This window comes from Danio rerio, chromosome 6 (assembly GCF_049306965.1).
Source record: "Danio rerio strain Tuebingen ecotype United States chromosome 6, GRCz12tu, whole genome shotgun sequence".
NCBI classification, from domain to species: Eukaryota; Metazoa; Chordata; class Actinopteri; order Cypriniformes; family Danionidae; genus Danio; species Danio rerio.
In genome coordinates, this window is record NC_133181.1 from 17,970,600 (window position 1) to 17,988,471 (window position 17,872).

At 39.6% G+C, this 17,872-nt stretch overlaps 2 protein-coding genes across 4 annotated transcripts in view; one reads left to right on the forward strand and one right to left on the reverse strand.

Annotated features, from left to right (window-relative positions):
• The window catches only part of LOC137495937 (serine/threonine-protein kinase pim-3-like), a 35,341-nt gene that overhangs the window by 2,820 nt on the left and 14,649 nt on the right, over positions 1-17,872 (reverse strand). The window lies entirely within an intron of this gene.
• LOC141386225 (serine/threonine-protein kinase pim-3-like) lies at positions 173-11,793 on the forward strand. 3 transcript variants are annotated; one of them, XM_073953896.1, is made up of 8 exons: positions 173-676; positions 805-975; positions 1,098-1,180; positions 1,295-1,345; positions 1,422-1,794; positions 1,920-2,099; positions 2,190-2,285; positions 2,381-2,630. In XM_073953896.1, exons 1-8 carry the CDS (start codon positions 649-651, stop codon positions 2,407-2,409), a joined length of 1,011 nt encoding a protein of 336 aa, XP_073809997.1. In that variant the 5' UTR covers positions 173-648; the 3' UTR covers positions 2,410-2,630. The 3 variants fall into 3 exon arrangements, with proteins under 3 accessions (XP_073809997.1, XP_073809998.1, XP_073809999.1); XM_073953897.1 differs by lacking the exons at positions 2,190-2,285; positions 2,381-2,630 and adding an exon at positions 10,338-11,793; XM_073953898.1 differs by lacking the exons at positions 2,190-2,285; positions 2,381-2,630 and adding an exon at positions 3,510-4,397.

Here is a 17,872-nt window from a genome sequence, read left to right on the forward strand (position 1 = left end):
CGTAGTAAATGTATGGCCAACGCACAATTTAGGTATATTAATGAATTATATTTTTAAATAAAATAAATTGTATAATAAACAACAATAATATTAAATTAAATAAGGCTTTTAGTGTTTCATTTCATTTAATTTCGATAGCTTAATCACTGTATGGTGATGACGCAGTATTGATGAAAGCTGATTGGCCAATTGAAAATTACCCCGGAAATTAAATTTTTATACATTTTTAATTTAATAACAAGAGCTTTTAATTAGAACTAATCGGATTTATACCCCTTTTTGGCTATTTGTATTTTACAATTTTAGTTGCTATAGCAACGCGTGTTATGATATGAATTCTGACTGCATATAAAAACAATCAAACCCATCGCAATCTGTTGGTTGAGAGACGAGTCGACTTTGCAGAGCATTTCTGTGCGATTCCTGAGATTTCTGAAGCTGTTGGAGGATTTCTGAGAGAAAAAGACTTATTTTAAAGAGCACAATTTCTCTAATCATCTTTATTTTAGTTATTTTTTTGATTATTTTTTTAAATACAATTTTGTTGCTGTTTTTTCATTCCTTCTTCTTCTTCTTTACTTTGTTTTACATTTATTTTCATATTTGTCTGTTTTTGTCTGTTTTATTGCAGGTTGGAGGAGATTGTCCATGTCCCACATGGGTGAAGAAAGAGGAGGTGAGTGTTTTTAATCTTTCATTTGTTTGTCATTGTATATCACTGTATGATGCTGTATGATGTTTGACATATGAAAAGGATTACAAAAGTTAACAAAAAAGATTCATTAAAAATGTCTTGATCTACAGAAGATACACGGGACGGCACCACTGAGCTTCCTGGTTTTTTGGCTCCTGTGCCTTCACATTTGGCTGATTCTGCATCCACAGACCAGAGGAACGGCAAGAGGAAAAGGCAGAGCAGCAGCCAGCAAACGGCGTCCACCTCGTCCAGCAGACCATCCAAACGCTCTCGCAGAGGTCAGCACAGCTCATCTTCTAGATCTTATGGCTCAGTTAGGAAATGATTTGTCATTGAAGAGACCGCAGCATGTTTTCTCTTTCTCTCTTTTCTTCATTTCTTGTGCTCTTCTGTGTTGCAGACTTGTACCTGAAGGGCCCGTTGCTGGGACGAGGTGGATTCGGCTCTGTGTTTGCTGGGATGCGCAGGTCTGATGGACTGCCAGTAAGAGATTTTCTTCCCTCCTTTGTTCAGACATGCTTTAGAAATGTTGCTGTCAGTAAATGTCATGTGTCACAATCAGGCAGGTGTGATTTACTCTGCTTTTCCTGTCTGCAGGTGGCCATCAAGTATGTGTCAAAGGACCGGACCCCCGAGCGACTGAAAGTTGTATGTTTTGATGTGAATCTGTTGTGTTTGCTGTGTTTGATTGAGTTCTGGATATAATGGAGGGTTTGTCCTGCAGGATGGTCAGGGTCGGCTGCCGCTGGAGGTGGCATTGATGACCCGTGTCACGTCAGCTCCTGCCTGCCCCAGTGTCCTGCAGCTGCTGGACTGGTTTGACCGTCCCAGACGCTACATCCTGATCCTGGAGCGACCGGATCCTTGCCAAGATCTCCAGAGCTTCTGTGAGGAGAACGGCTGTCTGGATGAGCGTCTGGCCAAGAAAGTGCTGGTGCAGCTGATTGCGGCCCTAAAACACTGCGAGAGCCGCGGTGTCCTGCACCGGGACGTCAAACCAGAAAACCTGCTGATCTCCACAGAGTCCCAGGACATCAAGCTGCTGGACTTCGGCTGTGGAGATCTGCTGAAGCGCTCGACCTACAAATACTTTGCAGGTGAGTTTGAGTTACAGAAGGAAACGTTCTGTTGATGTTTGTGAACTTCTGCTGATCCACTAAAGGGAATTTTTCTGTACTGGAGCATGTTGAGCAGATGTTTGTGGTCTTGTTATGTCTCTCAGGCACTCCTGCATACGCTCCTCCTGAGTGGTTTCGTAGACATCGCTACCATGCGACTCCAGCTACAGTCTGGTCAGTAGGAGTGACGCTCTACAACATCCTGTGTGACCGTTTCCCATTCAGAGGCGCACAGAGGGTCACGTCCAGAAGCAGACTGACCTTCCCTAAGAGCTTGTCAACAGGTAAGAGATTCAGACACATTCAGAGATAGCCTGGTGAGCGAGCAGAAGTGTGTTGTTGTGTGGTTCTGAAGACGGTGTTGTGTGTAACAGAGTGCCGTCAGCTGATTCACTGGTGTCTCAGTGCAGCACCGGCTGATCGACCCAGTTTAGATGACATTGAGAGCCATCCCTGGTTGCACTGCACAGGTGGCCAGTGACATTACACTTATCTGAATTCAGCAGTCATGGCTTGGGTTGCATTGTCAGGTTCAGTGTAGATAAACGCTGTCAATGATTTGTAGAAGGAGAGCAGGAGGGGCAGAGGAACTGAGGAGAACAGATCCTGATCCTGAGCTTCCTCTGCTGCATCTGTGAGGCTCTGTGTGAAGCTGTACGAGCTGAAGACACACACACACACACACACACACACACACACACACACACACAAGCTAGTCTACAGTAGACAAATGTACAGTTTCTAGACCACTTAGAGAAAAACGGGGACAGATGTTAAATAAATCATAAACAATAAAGTTATTTTATACGCAATTACAGCAGTTTTTTTTGTCTTTACTGGTTTCACTAAAATGTAAATGTTCAAACCAAGGGCAGCACAGTGACTCAGTGGTTAGCACTGTAACCTCACAGCAAGAAGGTCGCTGGTTCGAGTACCAGCAGGGCCAGTTGACATTTCTGTGTGGAGTTTGAATGTTCTCCATGTGTTGGCATGGGTTTCCCCCACAGTCCAATGACATGTGGTTTATGTGAATTGAATAAACTAAATTGGCCATAGTGTGTTTGTGCATGTGAGAGTGTGTGGATGTTTCTCAGTTCTGGGTTGAAGCTGGATGGGCATCTGCTGTGTAAAACATATGCTGGATATTTTGGCGGTTCATTCCCCTGTGGCGACCCCTGATGAATAAAGGGACTAAGCTGAAGGAAAATGAATGAATGAACACAGACACTGGAGGAATTAGGAGACTCTGTTCAGTCAGATATGATCATGCTGTCTGTAGTGTGCTGAACTAACTAGACCAAACTTTTATTTGCAATATTTGATGTCTGAATTTAAAACATAAAAATCCAAACTAGCCGAATTGTTTTACTTAAACACAGATCTGTCGATAATAAACTCAGTAAATGTCCATACACGCATGCTGATATTTAACAAATGTTTTTTTATTTTGAGTGATCTTCAATTTAAGTAAAAAAGAAAAGTTTCTATGAGAATTTGAAATGAACAATATTGTGTTTTTGTGGACATTGAACTACAAAATTTCAACATTGAAGCGTGCTGAATAGTTTTTTGATATAATCTTCAATTCAAAGTTAGAAAAAATACAAATACTAAACTTCTTACGAGAATTTAAAGTAAACACTACTGTGTTTTTCTTCTTTGTGCACATCAAATTGCAAATTATCCCAATATAGCGCAATAAATACCTGGGGGTCCACATCAGTGAGGACCTCACCTGGACACTGAACACCACCCAGCTGGTCAAGAAAGCACAACAGCGGCTGTACTTCTTAAGGAAGCTAAGAAAACTCGGTTTGTCATCTAAGATCCTCAGCAACTTTTACAGTTGTGTGGTTGTGAGCATCCTGACCAACTGCATTACTGTTTGGTATGGAAACGCTACTGAAAAGGACCGCAAACGTCTGCAGAGAGTGGTGAGGACTGCAGAGAAGATCATTAGGTCCCCACTGCCTTCTCTGCAGACTATCTACCATCACAGAGTCCACAAGAGAACTGCCTCCATCCTGAAAGACCCCACTCATCCACAACACGGCTTATTCACACTCCTACCCTCAGGGCGGAGGTATAGGAGTGTGAGATGCAGGACTGCCAGACTCAAGAACTCTTTCTTCCCATCAGCTATCAGACTTCTAAACAGATAACCAACGCACATAACAGTCTCTTTTCTGCTCAGTACAACACTACATACTCCATCCCATTTTGCACTATTTTATTCTTTATTCTTTTTTTGCACATAATCCAATTGCACTAAGCCCTTTTTGCATAATAAGCACAATAAAAAAACAAAAAAAAAAAAAACACTGTACACTGTTTACATCTGTTTCATTACTCAAATCAGGTTTACATATTGTTTACTTTCATAGATATTTATATACTTACATTTTACAATCAATCTTCAGTCACTTCTGTGTATATATGTGTATTTATGTGTATGTTGTGTATGATGTGTATGTTGTGTATGATGTGTATGACTTCACTGTGGACGGCAAAGTAAGAATCTCATTGTACAGGGAGACGTGTTTCCTTACTGTGCAGATGACAATAAACAGTTGAATTGAATTGAATTGAATTGAATTAAATCTCTTTTTAGGACGATCTTCAGTTTCAGGTTAGAATACAATTATAATTTTGAAAATAATTTAAAATGTACATACTGTTTTTTCATGTGTAGGTCAAAGTTTCAACAGCTCAATCATTTTAAAAAGCATGTGCTCAAACTAAAAGAAGTAAAAAAGTGCTTTTGTGGTGCAGGGTCACGTCTCTCCTCAGTAAGTGATCATAGACAACACAAGGGGGCAATGTTCAGCACAGAGAATCACAATTTAACTAAAACGTATAAGACAGTGTGTTTTTCATCATCTCAACAGTTTTTCCTAATGAAACACACAATAATTTAACATTTATTTTAACAAATACAGCTCATAGTGTTAATAACATTGTTTACTCTACACTTTGTACCGTGATCATGATGATTGTTTGTTATGAGCAGGGCCGGATTAGGTGATTTGGGGGCCCTAAGCAATTCGAGTCATGAGACCTGGAAGTCCTTCAGTAATAAGCACTTTTCATATTTGCTTATTTATTTAGCTGTCTTTATCTTATATCACTCTGTCTTGCTTTCTATATTTTTATCTGAACACAATCTCTACATTTTAAAAGATTTGTTTGCTTAAAAACAAGAACTAAGAAAACAAGAACTGACTACAATCTTTAAGTTATGATTGTTGCTGAATGACGCATTGTATGACTTAATTTCATGATTTTTCTTTTAATAAAGTCTCTTGGTCTCACGTAGGTTTTGTTTGTTTTCTGCGCCAGTGATTTATACTTGAATATGTATGGAATTGTATTTTTACTTATTAGATGATTTAGCTGATCTCTTATTTACTCAGCATCACTGCAGCATCACAGAATGACTCTTTGACTCACACTGTAAACACTAATAAGTTGAGACTACTCAAATCTACAACTCTACAATTCAATTAATTGAGTTGACCAAATGTGGTCTCTTCATTAAATTAAATTTTTAAGCACAGATAACTTAAAATACAAGGGCTAACTGGCCCAGCCGTGAATCGAACCAGCGACCTTCTTACTGTGAGTCGACAATGCTAACCACTAAGTCACCGTGTTGCCCCAGCGTGTATATCAATTAAGAAAAATGTATATCAGCATTTAAATATCTACTAACTAATTTAACTTTTCTCTTTCGTCAGATGGGTTCAGGTAGTGCCTCTGTCCTGCTGCGCTTAAGGAGAATTCAGCATCACAAGCAAAATGACCACCTTGAGTCAAATAACATATATTGACCAATCAGTGCGGTTGTCAAGGCAGAATCTCAAGCACAACCAATCATTTTAAACAGAGACATGGTGAATCATTTAAAGAAATTAAAATGTTAAGTTCAGAGAACTTACAATATGAAGGTATACAATCTCTTAATACAAGCTTGTCAGTCTTGGTCATTAAACAGAGGCGATTAACCACTCTCCTAAAAAGGCAGAACCCTACTTACTCAATTTAGGAGATTTTTATGTGGTCCCCATAGATCTGTTATCTACTTAATCAAGACAAAGTATTTTAATAATAATCGCGCAGGATTATACGTTTGTAGATGAAGGCCTAAATATCCACATTTAAAGTAGTTTCAACAATATTTTGTTGTTCTAAATAGTTGGCCTTTTACAGTCCAAGTATACTTGAATAAATGCCAATTTATTAGTCGGATCTCTAACAACATTGTATAGCGTGCCACGCTGCTCCGTCTAACATGTTTTAGTCCGTTACTAACCTGTACAGTGGCTTGTAGTGCTATGGACAACAACATTTATCAGTGATAATAACACGAGGTTTGAATAATTCAAAACATAATTTATTAGTCAGGTAAATGTATTATGCCAAATTCAATCAGTCAATTCATAAACGATCAATACAAAACATCAAATTTTCAAAGACAAATCCAAGATGAAAAAGATGCATTCCTGACTTCAAAAATATACATAACATGGATCAAACCATGTTATGGGCTGATCTGGTTAGGCAGAATCGCGCTGAATCTTTCTCAGACCTTACCTTAAATAATCCAAGAATTCCCTCAAGGAAGGGGGTGTGAATAACAAAAGGCATTCACACTTAGGGAAAAGTCACACCCTTCACAGTGGTTCAAAAGATGCCTGAAGTTATATATTTATTGTTTTGATTATGTCTATTTCTGAGAGAACGAGACCATTGTACCAATCGCACTGAGACATTTCAAATGATATCAAACATGATAGTTAAAGTCAGTTTGGTTAATCTAGAACATTCAAACATTGAAATGACCATATGCGTGAGTTGGGGGGATGAAGCTGAGTTTCAGCATACTCAGATGCAAATGCAGCAGGAACTGGTTTTTCCCGCATTCCCCCCTGGTGGGTTGTGGAGTCCATTGGCCCTGTTTTCAGCTCATGTTTTGAATTGTCAAAGACATCAAAAATATTTGTAATATTTCAATTCTTACAGACCTAAAATAAATGATTATCTTTGCAAAACGCATGATCTATTTTGTATATGGTGACATAACCTGTTATATGATGTTATACTGGATAAAGACTGCCAAGGGTGTTAAGACATTCAGAATAACACTATTTCAGACTCAGAATATGGCCATGATTATACAATTATAAGTCACTGGAGCACAATTAACTGTCTTTAGAAATAGAAATGACAGAAGCAAATACATATTCATTTTTACCTTCATAAGTTTCCTTGCAATGACGTGAAAATGAGATCGCAATGAAAAATGAGATTTTATGTCATATTATTAATCACATAAAATCATACAGCAGTCAATACTGAAATCCATACATAATACATTACGTTTGAATGAATCCCATTTCTGTGATATAAATAATAAACATTCTGAACAGAGAACTGTAACATTGAGCAAATACAGCAGAGATACAATAGAACTCACAATGTAGTCACTATCTATTGAAACCAAGATTGGAAAAAAAAGAACTTGAATATATTTATTATTTATTATACAAATTTAACAGCAAATGACCTGTTAAAAAGTCACAACATTACATTCAAATCAGCTTCTGTTACTTGCTGCTTTACTTTAATCACAGTTGCGTTGACCAAAAGGGTCAGTTCTTAAATGATTAAATGAATCTTTCTTAAGTATGTCTGGACGAATGTGACACCGTCACACTTTCAGTTCTCCAAGTCAATGCAGCACATCACGGTAATAAACAAAGATGTAAACAAAGTACATTGCTTTATGAACTATTACAATTACTTGAAGCACAGTCAACATTAATGAAGTTGAGCCAAGTAAAAATGTCAAAGATTAAACAATCAGGCCCTTCTGAAGGCTGAAATAAATCATTAAACACTGACTATTATCTGGTTTGTAATCAATAACTATTTTCAGACCAAAGAATATCATGCGCTGAATGAAACAAACTGTGTTACTAAGAATAAATCAAGAATAAATGTCACCTTCAAAGTTAGTTAAATTAGTTACTTTAATGAAGGGATCAAAACCGCTGCCTTAAAAGTGACCAATTGACTTCCCTTAAAAATATGAGGACCTATTAAGTTGACTTAACTTACCTATTTATAGTCAACTAATTGCTTTTTACAGCGTAATTAAAATTAGATTTTATTTTCTCAAAATCACAACATTTATGACTGCCCGTTTCGCCACTTACAAATTTAAAATGAAGCATATTTTCATACAATTTATTGCTCACATTACATGTATGATAACTTAAATACATTTGAATATACTGTATAATATGAATAAAACAATTAGTTTGAAATAAATAAGAGTAATAACCGCTAGACATTCAGCATGCTAAGTTTCTGTGCTATAACTCTAAACTAGATTTAATTAAGAAGACGATGCATCATATTCTTGAACACAGACACGATTCCAAAACTGCCTAAATAATGCTTATTAGAATAATTTCAATGCAGACAATAGTAAATAGAGTATATGCACAGAGATTTGTTTGTTTTTTGATGGAATGATTGATTTTAATCGGGTGATTTACAGTAATTGCGATTCAGTAATCCTGAGAAAATCTTCAGACTATATCCCAGATCAAGAGAATTGATGAGGCCCAAATAGTTCAAAGAGAGAGCAGAACATCTTCGATAAATAGAGCATAATGTGACTTCAGGAGGTGGTCATGGTTGAAGGGTCCGTCCACATGGCTGCCACATCTCTGAACCTGCACAGTAGAAAAAACACAGTTAAGCATGTAGAGCATAATGATCAGTGACTGACAAATAAGAGTGTTCACAGTCAAGAAAAGCCATTTTAAACACTCAATTATTACACTCCTCTGATTTTAAGAATGTAATGTCAGTTTTAATCCCATCCCCCACCTTTCTTATGAGAAACATTATTTTTAACAAAATGAAAATGTCGTAACTATAAGATTCAGTGCTTCCCACAGCTATAGGAGAGCTCTAAAATCTGCCAGGACTGAGCACCTCCACAAACTGATAGAAAATAATCATAACAGTCTTAGATTTTTATTTAACACCATTGCTAAATTAACAAATAATCAGTCATCTTTGGAACAAAATGTCCCACCGCAAATTAGAAGTGATGATTTTTTTAGTGATGAAATAAAAGCCTTCAGACAGAAAATAGAAGACGCTAAACTTTCTGCACCGCCTTATACTTCTCAACATTCCACTGAATCTAGATAATTTACAGTGCTTCAAAATCACAGAACAGGAAGGACGAGCTAGATAAAATGATAAATGGTTCTGAACCAGCTACATGCATGTTGGACCCAATTCCAACAAAATTAGTGAAAGAGCTGCTGCCTGTAATAGTAGAAGCTCTTCTTAATTAAACAGTTTTCAATAAATGAGTTAAATGCAGCTTTATGTGCTGTTTGGGCTCATTAATCTATTGTAGACATGGTGTGAACTACTCTTTCATTCACTGTAACTGATCTCCAGAAAATCTAGAAACAGGGACTCAGCAGCAGGTCTAAAACGGGATGGGGAGCAGATCAAATCAAATTATATGTATTACCTAAAGTCTAAATGAAGAAAAAATATATATGGAGCGGTACAGGAGCGGGAGTCATTTTAAATAGGAGCAGGATGGGACAGGATCATTTTTTAAACTTTGGTCTGGGAGTGGGACGGGAAAAGATTTCTTTCTGTGAGAGTGGGAACGGGACAGAAGTGAAAATTCCCTCCCATGTCATCCTCTATTCCAGACACGGCTGTGTCTTTTGTCTGACAAAAGCCGAAAAAAGACTTTTGTACTAAACCTGTAATGGCAGTTTCTGTTTCTACTAATAAGCACTGCCCACTAACTTGTGTATTTAACTGAGAGTCAGCTGCAGTAGTTGAGAGATTTTCTTGATGAATCACAGCAACGGCGAGTTCTTATTAAAGGATTCTGCTCTGAAGATACCTGAAAAATCCTCCTGGTTTGTCTCGTCTTTAAATTCACAACATATTCATGAAGAAAAAGTCAGTCACAGAGATATTACAGATGATACATTTGTAAATAATGTTTACTTTGTTGCACAGAGAAAGATTCCTTTGCTTCATAAGACCTCAGTGCATCGTCAGGACTTGAGTGTATCGTTACACCCCTATCTTTGATACAGTTTCCCCAAAAACTGTCTCTCAAAGTTCATGAGTACTGGCCTGTGAACTGGCATCCACACCTATTAACAGAACAAATGCAGGAGAACTGAGAAATACAGAGAACATTGAACACAACATTAAGCATGGTTAAACTGTGCAACTGTCCAAATCTGTTATAAAACTCTAATAAATCTAATGGAGAATTTCCTGATTTACAGTAAAATACTGTTCATTTTTTCAAAGCGACTGACATTCCAGGAGTTTCTAATGGCACTTCACATTTAACTTTTTATTCACTTTTATTTACTGATTGTTCTTAATTGTTCTCATTATAAACAGGTTCATGTTAAATTTTGTTATTAATTTTAGGTTTTTGTTGCATGTCTCAGGGATGTCAATGGGAAGCACCAAGGAATATCATGCAGCTCACACTCCCAGGAAAGTGCCAACTTCACCCTAAAGTACTCCAGCTGATATGGGGGTGTTTTGGAGAAACTCAGGTTTACCTGTTTGCTTTACCAAAGACCGGCCACTGCGCCGCTCAGCACAGATGCACTGGCTCACTGCTGGATTCGGACATGTGTATCAGGCAAGTTTGCGTTTCCCTAGTGAGTCTTCTTGTACAGACCCTGGGCAAGGTCAGGGAGGACGAGGAGCAGATCTTGCTGGTTGCACCACACTGGCCCACCCAGACCTGGTTTCCAGAACTCACACTTCTCGGGACAGACCCTCCCTGACAGATTCTCCTGAGGAAGGACCTTCTTTCTCAAGGAGGTTTTCCATCTGGCACTTACGTCCAGATCAGAAAAAGGAGAAGGTAGTTGGATTTTTTATAAATTTAAAGAAGGCATTTGATACAATAAATGATAACATATTGGTAAATAAATAGATAACTTACATTCAAGCACATTCAGGGCAGCACGATCATGAGAGATGTAATTCATTGTTAGTATTATTGTCATCATTAATATTTAATAATGATTAGACATACATTTTGGAATTATTGCACACAAATATCAATAAGTCATCTCAGCATTAGTTAGATAGTTGTTTCTGGTTTTTGTTAGTCCTAATTGATGTTGTTCAAATACAATCAATCCCTTAAAATACAAAAAAGTCATTAGACTGATGGAAAATGTGGGCTATTTGGAGCATACAAATCCTCTATTTTTAAAATGAAAGATACTCAAGTTCAATGATTTGGTTCAATTTAAAACAGCACAATTTATGTTTAAAGCTAGGAATGAATTACTTATAAAATGCATGCAAAAGTTATTTGAAGAAAGACAAGGGGGATATAATCTGAGAGAAGAACTAAGGTTTAGGAGGTTGAAAACAAGGACAACTTTAACAAGTTTGTGTATGTCTGTCTGTGATGTGAAATTATGGAACAGTCTAGATCAGACTCCCAAACAATGTCAGGATAATAATCAATTGAAGAAGTTGTATAAATGTATATTATTAAAGGAATATAATGATGAAGGTGATTGAAAAAGGATAAAGTGAGAAAGGTATGATGAAGTTTTAATTAATGGCTATTTGCAGTGTTTTTTTTGGGTCTGGACCTTTGGGTCTGTTACAAAATGTAAAGGTACAAATGGAATCAAACATATAATTTGTCAAAGATGCCAAAAGGATGAAATATATTTTATGAAAAAGAAGAGATCAGTAAAAGAAGAAATCAGTTTAAGTAATAGACGAATGACGTGTGTGGTAATGGGGTGGGAAAATAATAAGCTTGTGCTTCATCCCACTCCATTTTTGACCATGTTGAAATGTATTTTTTGTTAATGATTTTTTATGTATGATATTTCTGTTTGAAAATAAATAAATCAAATCAAATCTCTGGAACCTTCATGTGTGATCTATAGACATGACATAGAAACCTTAAGTGACCTGCCAGCATCGGTAGCTGACCTCTCATGACCTTTTGGGATCACTCTGTGGTCCTCTGCGCACTGCAAAGAGAGCCGCTTGATTCAGTATCTTTAAGTTTTCTATTCTTGAAGACAGCTCTGCTCATCACACTGGCTTCTATCAACAGAGTCCGGGACCTGGAGGCATTTTCTGTCTGCAAATCATGCTTGGAATTTGGGCCAGCTAACTCTCACATTGTCCTGAGACTCTGGCCTGGCTATGTGCCCAAGGCTCCTACCACTCCATTTCCAGACTTCAAACATTGACTCTGGAGGAGGCATACTCAACCCCTCCATTGCTGTGATGAGGTCACACACTGGGTGTTTACATGGCCGAAACAGAGCATTCTCTAGTGTGTTTTTTTTTTTTTTTTTTTTTTTTGTCTGTTTTGTAAGTCGACAGAAGGAAAGTGCCATATCCAAGCAGAGGCTGGCACACTGGGTTGTGGATGCCATCTCCCTTGTGTATCATACCCAAGGCAAAGTGTGTCCTCAGGGATAAGGGCACACTCAACTGGAACTCCCGCATCCTCCTGAGCATGAGCAGCAGAGCCTCTCTAACAGACAACTGTAGAGCTGCCGCTGGGCAACACTTAAAACATTTGTGAGATTCTACTATCTCTGAGTACATGTACATGTGATTTCTCAAATTTAATAAATTTGCAACAATTTAAAAAAAAAATCACATTGTCATTATGGGGTATTGTGTGTAGAATTTAGAGGCAATAAATGAATTTGACTCATTTTGAATTAAGGTTGTAACATAAAGTGAAGTTTATTCATAAACTAATTTCGAGAGGAGCACGTGATTATGATTGAACACGGCTGGTTCTGCATTAGCATGCTTGATCCACTAATCAGGCCATTCCTAACCACTATAAAGAGCCAGGGTTTTCTCACTACAGTCATCTTCGATTTGAAGAATACACTGCTCTGCATCAGCTGCTACTGCTACTGCTACTGCTACTGCTACTGCTACTGCTACTGCTACTGCTACTGCTACATCAACTTCTCCAGCTACATCAACTTCTCCAGCAACAACAACAACAACTTCTTCAACAACTTATCCAACAACTTATCCAACTACAACTTCTCAAACTTCTACTTCAAATTGCCTCACACAATGCAACCTCTGTGTCTTCAAACCAATTCTCCAACAAGATCACAGTAAAAACTCTATCACCATCCATGAACATTGCCTAAACTCTCGATGCTTGCGATCCAAGCTGAACTCTCTTCTAGGGGTGCACCAGCGGTAACATACATGACACTTTTTAAGGGAAAGCCTCACAAACTACAACTAAGATTAAACATCCATCTTTAAAGGATGATTCTAGCGTGAATAGAATGACTCACCTCTCAATCAAGGTTCTAGACAATCCAATCCTTAAAAACATCAGTCCACAACTTATGCATACATTGATAAACATCCATGTTAATCCTCCAAACTAGTCGCTGTGGTGCATTCAATAGAGTAGCGTCTCCAATCATAACACTAGTTCTCTGGCAAACAAAATGGCCGCCAGCCTTTTTCTGCAACTTTGATTGACACTCCTTCGAGCCAATAGCTGAAAGGAGAAGCGTCATCATCCAATGAACTCTCAAAAAATTTGAGATGGTTCCACCCTCTCTCATGACAAGCTCATGAATGATTATCATTACATTTACACAATTACTACTAAATGGTGACATTAATTATAAGTTCAGGGTTTGATGTTGGCTGATGATAAATAAATACATAAATGAATAAATAAATAATATAGAAAATAAATAATTATAAAATGTATAAATCAAAGGGGAAAAAAAAAACAAAAACTGCCACATCTGATAGCAGTTTAACTTCTAAAAAATTTACTCTGCTACTGAAAAACATTCAACGCATTAGGCATAGAAGTCCAATCGTAATATGCCCCAGTGACTCATGTCCATACACTTATAAGCCATAAGCTTATAATGGCAAGTTGGTTAGAAGCTGACCCTCATCCAACCTATTACACTCCACATCCATTTGTAAATACATTTACGCTCTTTGCAAATGACACTTTTCCACTCACATAGCCCACACCCTCGATGCCATATTCACACTAGCCTTTTTAATTTAAGTCTTCTGAACTAAGTATGACATTTCAATCCAACAATACACCTAACCATATCTGATCTATCTTCGCAGGATGAAGGGATGCAGGATGATATCCGTTCCCCCACACACCCGTTCTAAACGGGCCCGGATTGGCTAATCGGGAGGACCGGGAGAATTCCCGGTGGGCCAATCCGTTTTTTTTTGGCCGCGAGGGCCGGTGTCCCTACCTCCAGAATCTGTTGCTCTCAGCAGTGACACTTTTTAAATTTATTTACTTGACCACAGCCTTTTTATTCATTATTTTACCGCAACTTTTCTCTATTGTTGTTGTTGTGGTCGAGTGGTTACCTCGTTAGGTTAAGACACCGCGGACCCTGGTTCGATCCTTGCTAGAGTAATTTAGTGTTTTCATTTTTATTGATAAGACATGTAATACTGTTAAGGTTGTAGAACATTTGAGGTTCTAAAGCAGCTGTTTTCTCAAAAAAAAAAAAAAAAAAAAAAAGACATGATAGTGCCATTAGAAACTGATTTGGAAATATTTATTTACTTATTTTAATATAGTCAGTCGTGAACTGAGGTGGGCTGGTCTGAGGCTTGAAACTCCAGAGCTGAAAAGGTGTCCCACTCCGGCCCTGGTTCTAAACCTCTTAGCATTTTTACACCACAGAAGAGCAATACCACCTCGGGGAAGCCCAGACGATCCTCTCCAGCCAACTTCCACCATCATGCATTATTGGGTATGAAGTATGACTCTGTCATTTCCTTCCTATTTAACATAGGAGCTCCTTCACTACCCTTCCCCGTTTTTCTAGCTTTAACTTTTTCTCTCCAAATTTAAACTATCCTATACTTTTATTCACTTTCATTCACCACAGCTCCGACCAATTCAGGGGTTGTCTTGCGTTTCAGTTGCTGCAACAGGAACGTTGTAAATGAGCTTGCATACACTTACGAATTTTCTAAATACCACTATCGTTGCACTCCCCGCACTAATACAGCAGTAAATGCTTCTGCGGGAGCACAAGTTGCCTCCATACTGGCCCACTACACCACTGCAGCCGCAGAAATGCTTCGCAGAGTTGCACACCCAAAGCACCACTGCTACCGCAGTGACCCTCTAGCATATGCCTTATTCACCTTCATCTTTACATATCACTAAAGGCAGTATTTAACGTCCCTGCGGGAGCACTCAAAACTTACTAATATCGACTGTTTAGGTGCTCCACTTAACTATACACCCCATTAACATCACTGCAACTGCAGTGACGCTCTAGCTGAGCCCCCTTTTCACTTTCATCTCTAAATATCACTGCTAATAGTACTTAGTATTTCCGTGTGAGGCTCTAATACTGAGTACCACTGCACCTCTGCTACTGCAGAGACGCTTTGCCGAGCCTTATTCTCCCTCTGCACCACTGCTATAACAGTTAAGCTTTGCCTGAGCTGCAACTGCAGAGACGGCTGTTTAGCCTTAATTCTCTGCACCACTGATTTTATTGCACTTCTGTAACTGCAGAGAAGCTCTGCTGAGATTATTTTTTCCCCTGCACCAATGCTGCAGCAGTGACGCCCTGCCTGAACAGTCTTCCAACAACAGATATAAACTCTGTCATTGGTCCCCTAACACCTTTAAATCCTCAATTTGCCTCGGCCAATATTTCCTCAGAGAAGCCCAGCTGATTCTCGGTTGCAGACTTCAACCTAGTTTCCAAGCAGCACGACTCTGTCTGTTCTTCCTACTTTCTGTCTTAGTTGCATAGGACTCATTTTTACTAAACTTTCCTTTTTATTTTATTAAACTTCCCTTCTCTTCCTCTTCATAATTTTTCAATTTCACTTGCACTCATTCTCCGCAGCTCGGACTCCCACAGGGGTAGCCCCAAGCTCCCACTGCCACAGCAGTGAAGCTCTTTAAGAGCTCACATGTACACTTCAAAAATTTAACCATTATCACACTCCGCCGCAATAATACAGCCGTAAAGGCGTAGCGGGAACTCGTATTGCTTCCATACTGACTACAATCACACCTCTACAGCAGCTCCACTTAATTACATTGCATTGTAGCATCAATTTATTCTCCATCACCACACTCCCCGCAACAATACAGCCATAAAGGCTTAGCGGGAACTCGTATTGCTTACATACTGACCACCATCACACCTTTACAGCAGCTCCACTTAATTACATTGCATTGTAGTATCAATTTATTTTCCATCACCACACTCCCTGCTATAATACAGCTGTAAAGGCTTAGCGGGAACATGTATTGCTTTCACACATATAATGCACCAGACTCTGAATACCTATGCACCCTTGCAGCCACAGAGTCGCTCTACTGTGCCTGATTCCTATCTGCTACACAGCTGTTAATCAGCTCTCCAAAGCGCACTTCCCTTTAGATACTGACTTCCACCGCACCTCTGCAGCCGCAGAGACGCTCAGCCGAGCATCACTCCCCTCTACATCACTGCCGCAGCAGTGACGCTTAGCCAGCGCATATACACTTCCACTTAGCAATCCACTACTGATACACTCTCCAGCACTGCCAAAGCAGTTAAACGTCTCTGCGGAGGCGTATTTACCTTTCAGATACTGACTTCCATTGCACCTCTGCAGCAGCAGAGACGCTCAGCCGAGCATCATTTACATCCCCTGCACCACTGCTGCAGCAGTGACGCTCTGCTGGAGCTCATGCACACTTCCATTACACTTATACCACTTCTGTCACTCCCAGCACTGCTAAAGCAGTTAAAACGCTGCTGCAGAAGCGTATTCTTCCCCTTAGTACTGACTACCACCGCACCTCTGCAGTCGCAGAGACGCTCAGCCGAACATCACTCCCCTCCACATCACTGCCGCAGCAGTGACGCTCAGCGAGCGCATATACACTTTAATTTAGCAAACTAATACTGATACACTCTCCAGCACTGCTAAAGCAGTTAAACGTCCCTGCGGAGGCGTATTTCCCTTACAAATACTGACTTCCATTGCACCTCTGCAGCAGCAGCAGAGACGCTCAGCCGAGCATCATTTACATCCCCTGCACCACTGCTGCAGCAGTGACGCTCTGCTGGAGCTCATGCACACTTCCATTACACTTATACCACTTCTGTCACTCCCAGTACTGCTAAAGCAGTTAAAACGCTGCTGCAGAAGCGTATTCTTCCCCTTAGTACTGACTACCACCGCACCTCTGCAGTTGCAGAGACGCTCAGCCGAGCATCACTCCCCTCCACATCACTGCCGCAGCAGTGACGCTCAGCGAGCGCATATACACTTTAATTTAGCAACCTAAGACTGATACACTCTCCAGCACTGCTAAAGCAGTTAAACGTCCCTGCGGAGGCGTATTTCCCTTACAAATACTGACTTCCATTGCACCTCTGCAGCAGCAGAGACGCTCAGCCGAGCATCATTTACATCCCCTGCACCACTGCTGCAGCAGTGACGCTCTGCTGGAGCTCATGCACACTTCCATTACACTTATACCACTTCTGTCACTCCCAGCACTGCTAAAGCAGTTAAAACGCTGCTGCAGAAGCGTATTCTTCCCCTTAGTACTGACTACCACCGCACCTCTGCAGTCGCAGAGACGCTCAGCCGAGCTTCATCACCCCTGCACCACTGCTGCAGCAGTGTCGCTCCACCGGAGCTCACGCACACTACCATTTATCCATACCACTACTGACACACCCCCATTGGACTGCCAAAGCGGTTAATCAGTTAACCCCTTCTCATCTGCAGCTACAGCTCCGCAGAACCTTACAGCTTAATTTTCCATCACTACTATACTAAACCTTTACGAAACTCACCACATATGTTTTAAATCTTTACACTTACCCCACTCACTCTCCCGCTGGTCCTTACAATTAACAGGACCCGGGAGCACACATAGTCATACATAAGCACTTTCAGTTAATTTTTA

What these genes read in the sequence shown, in the direction of transcription:
- LOC141386225 (XM_073953896.1), top strand. Translation starts at nt 649, where the DNA reads ATGTCCCACATGGGTGAAGAAAGAGGAG. An exon ending in GACCTACAAATACTTTGCAG is followed by an intron (nt 1,795 to 1,919) that starts GTGAGTTTGAGT and finishes TATGTCTCTCAG; the next exon opens with GCACTCCTGCATACGCTCCT. An exon ending in TCCCTGGTTGCACTGCACAG is followed by an intron (nt 2,286 to 2,380) that starts GTGGCCAGTGAC and finishes AATGATTTGTAG; the next exon opens with AAGGAGAGCAGGAGGGGCAG.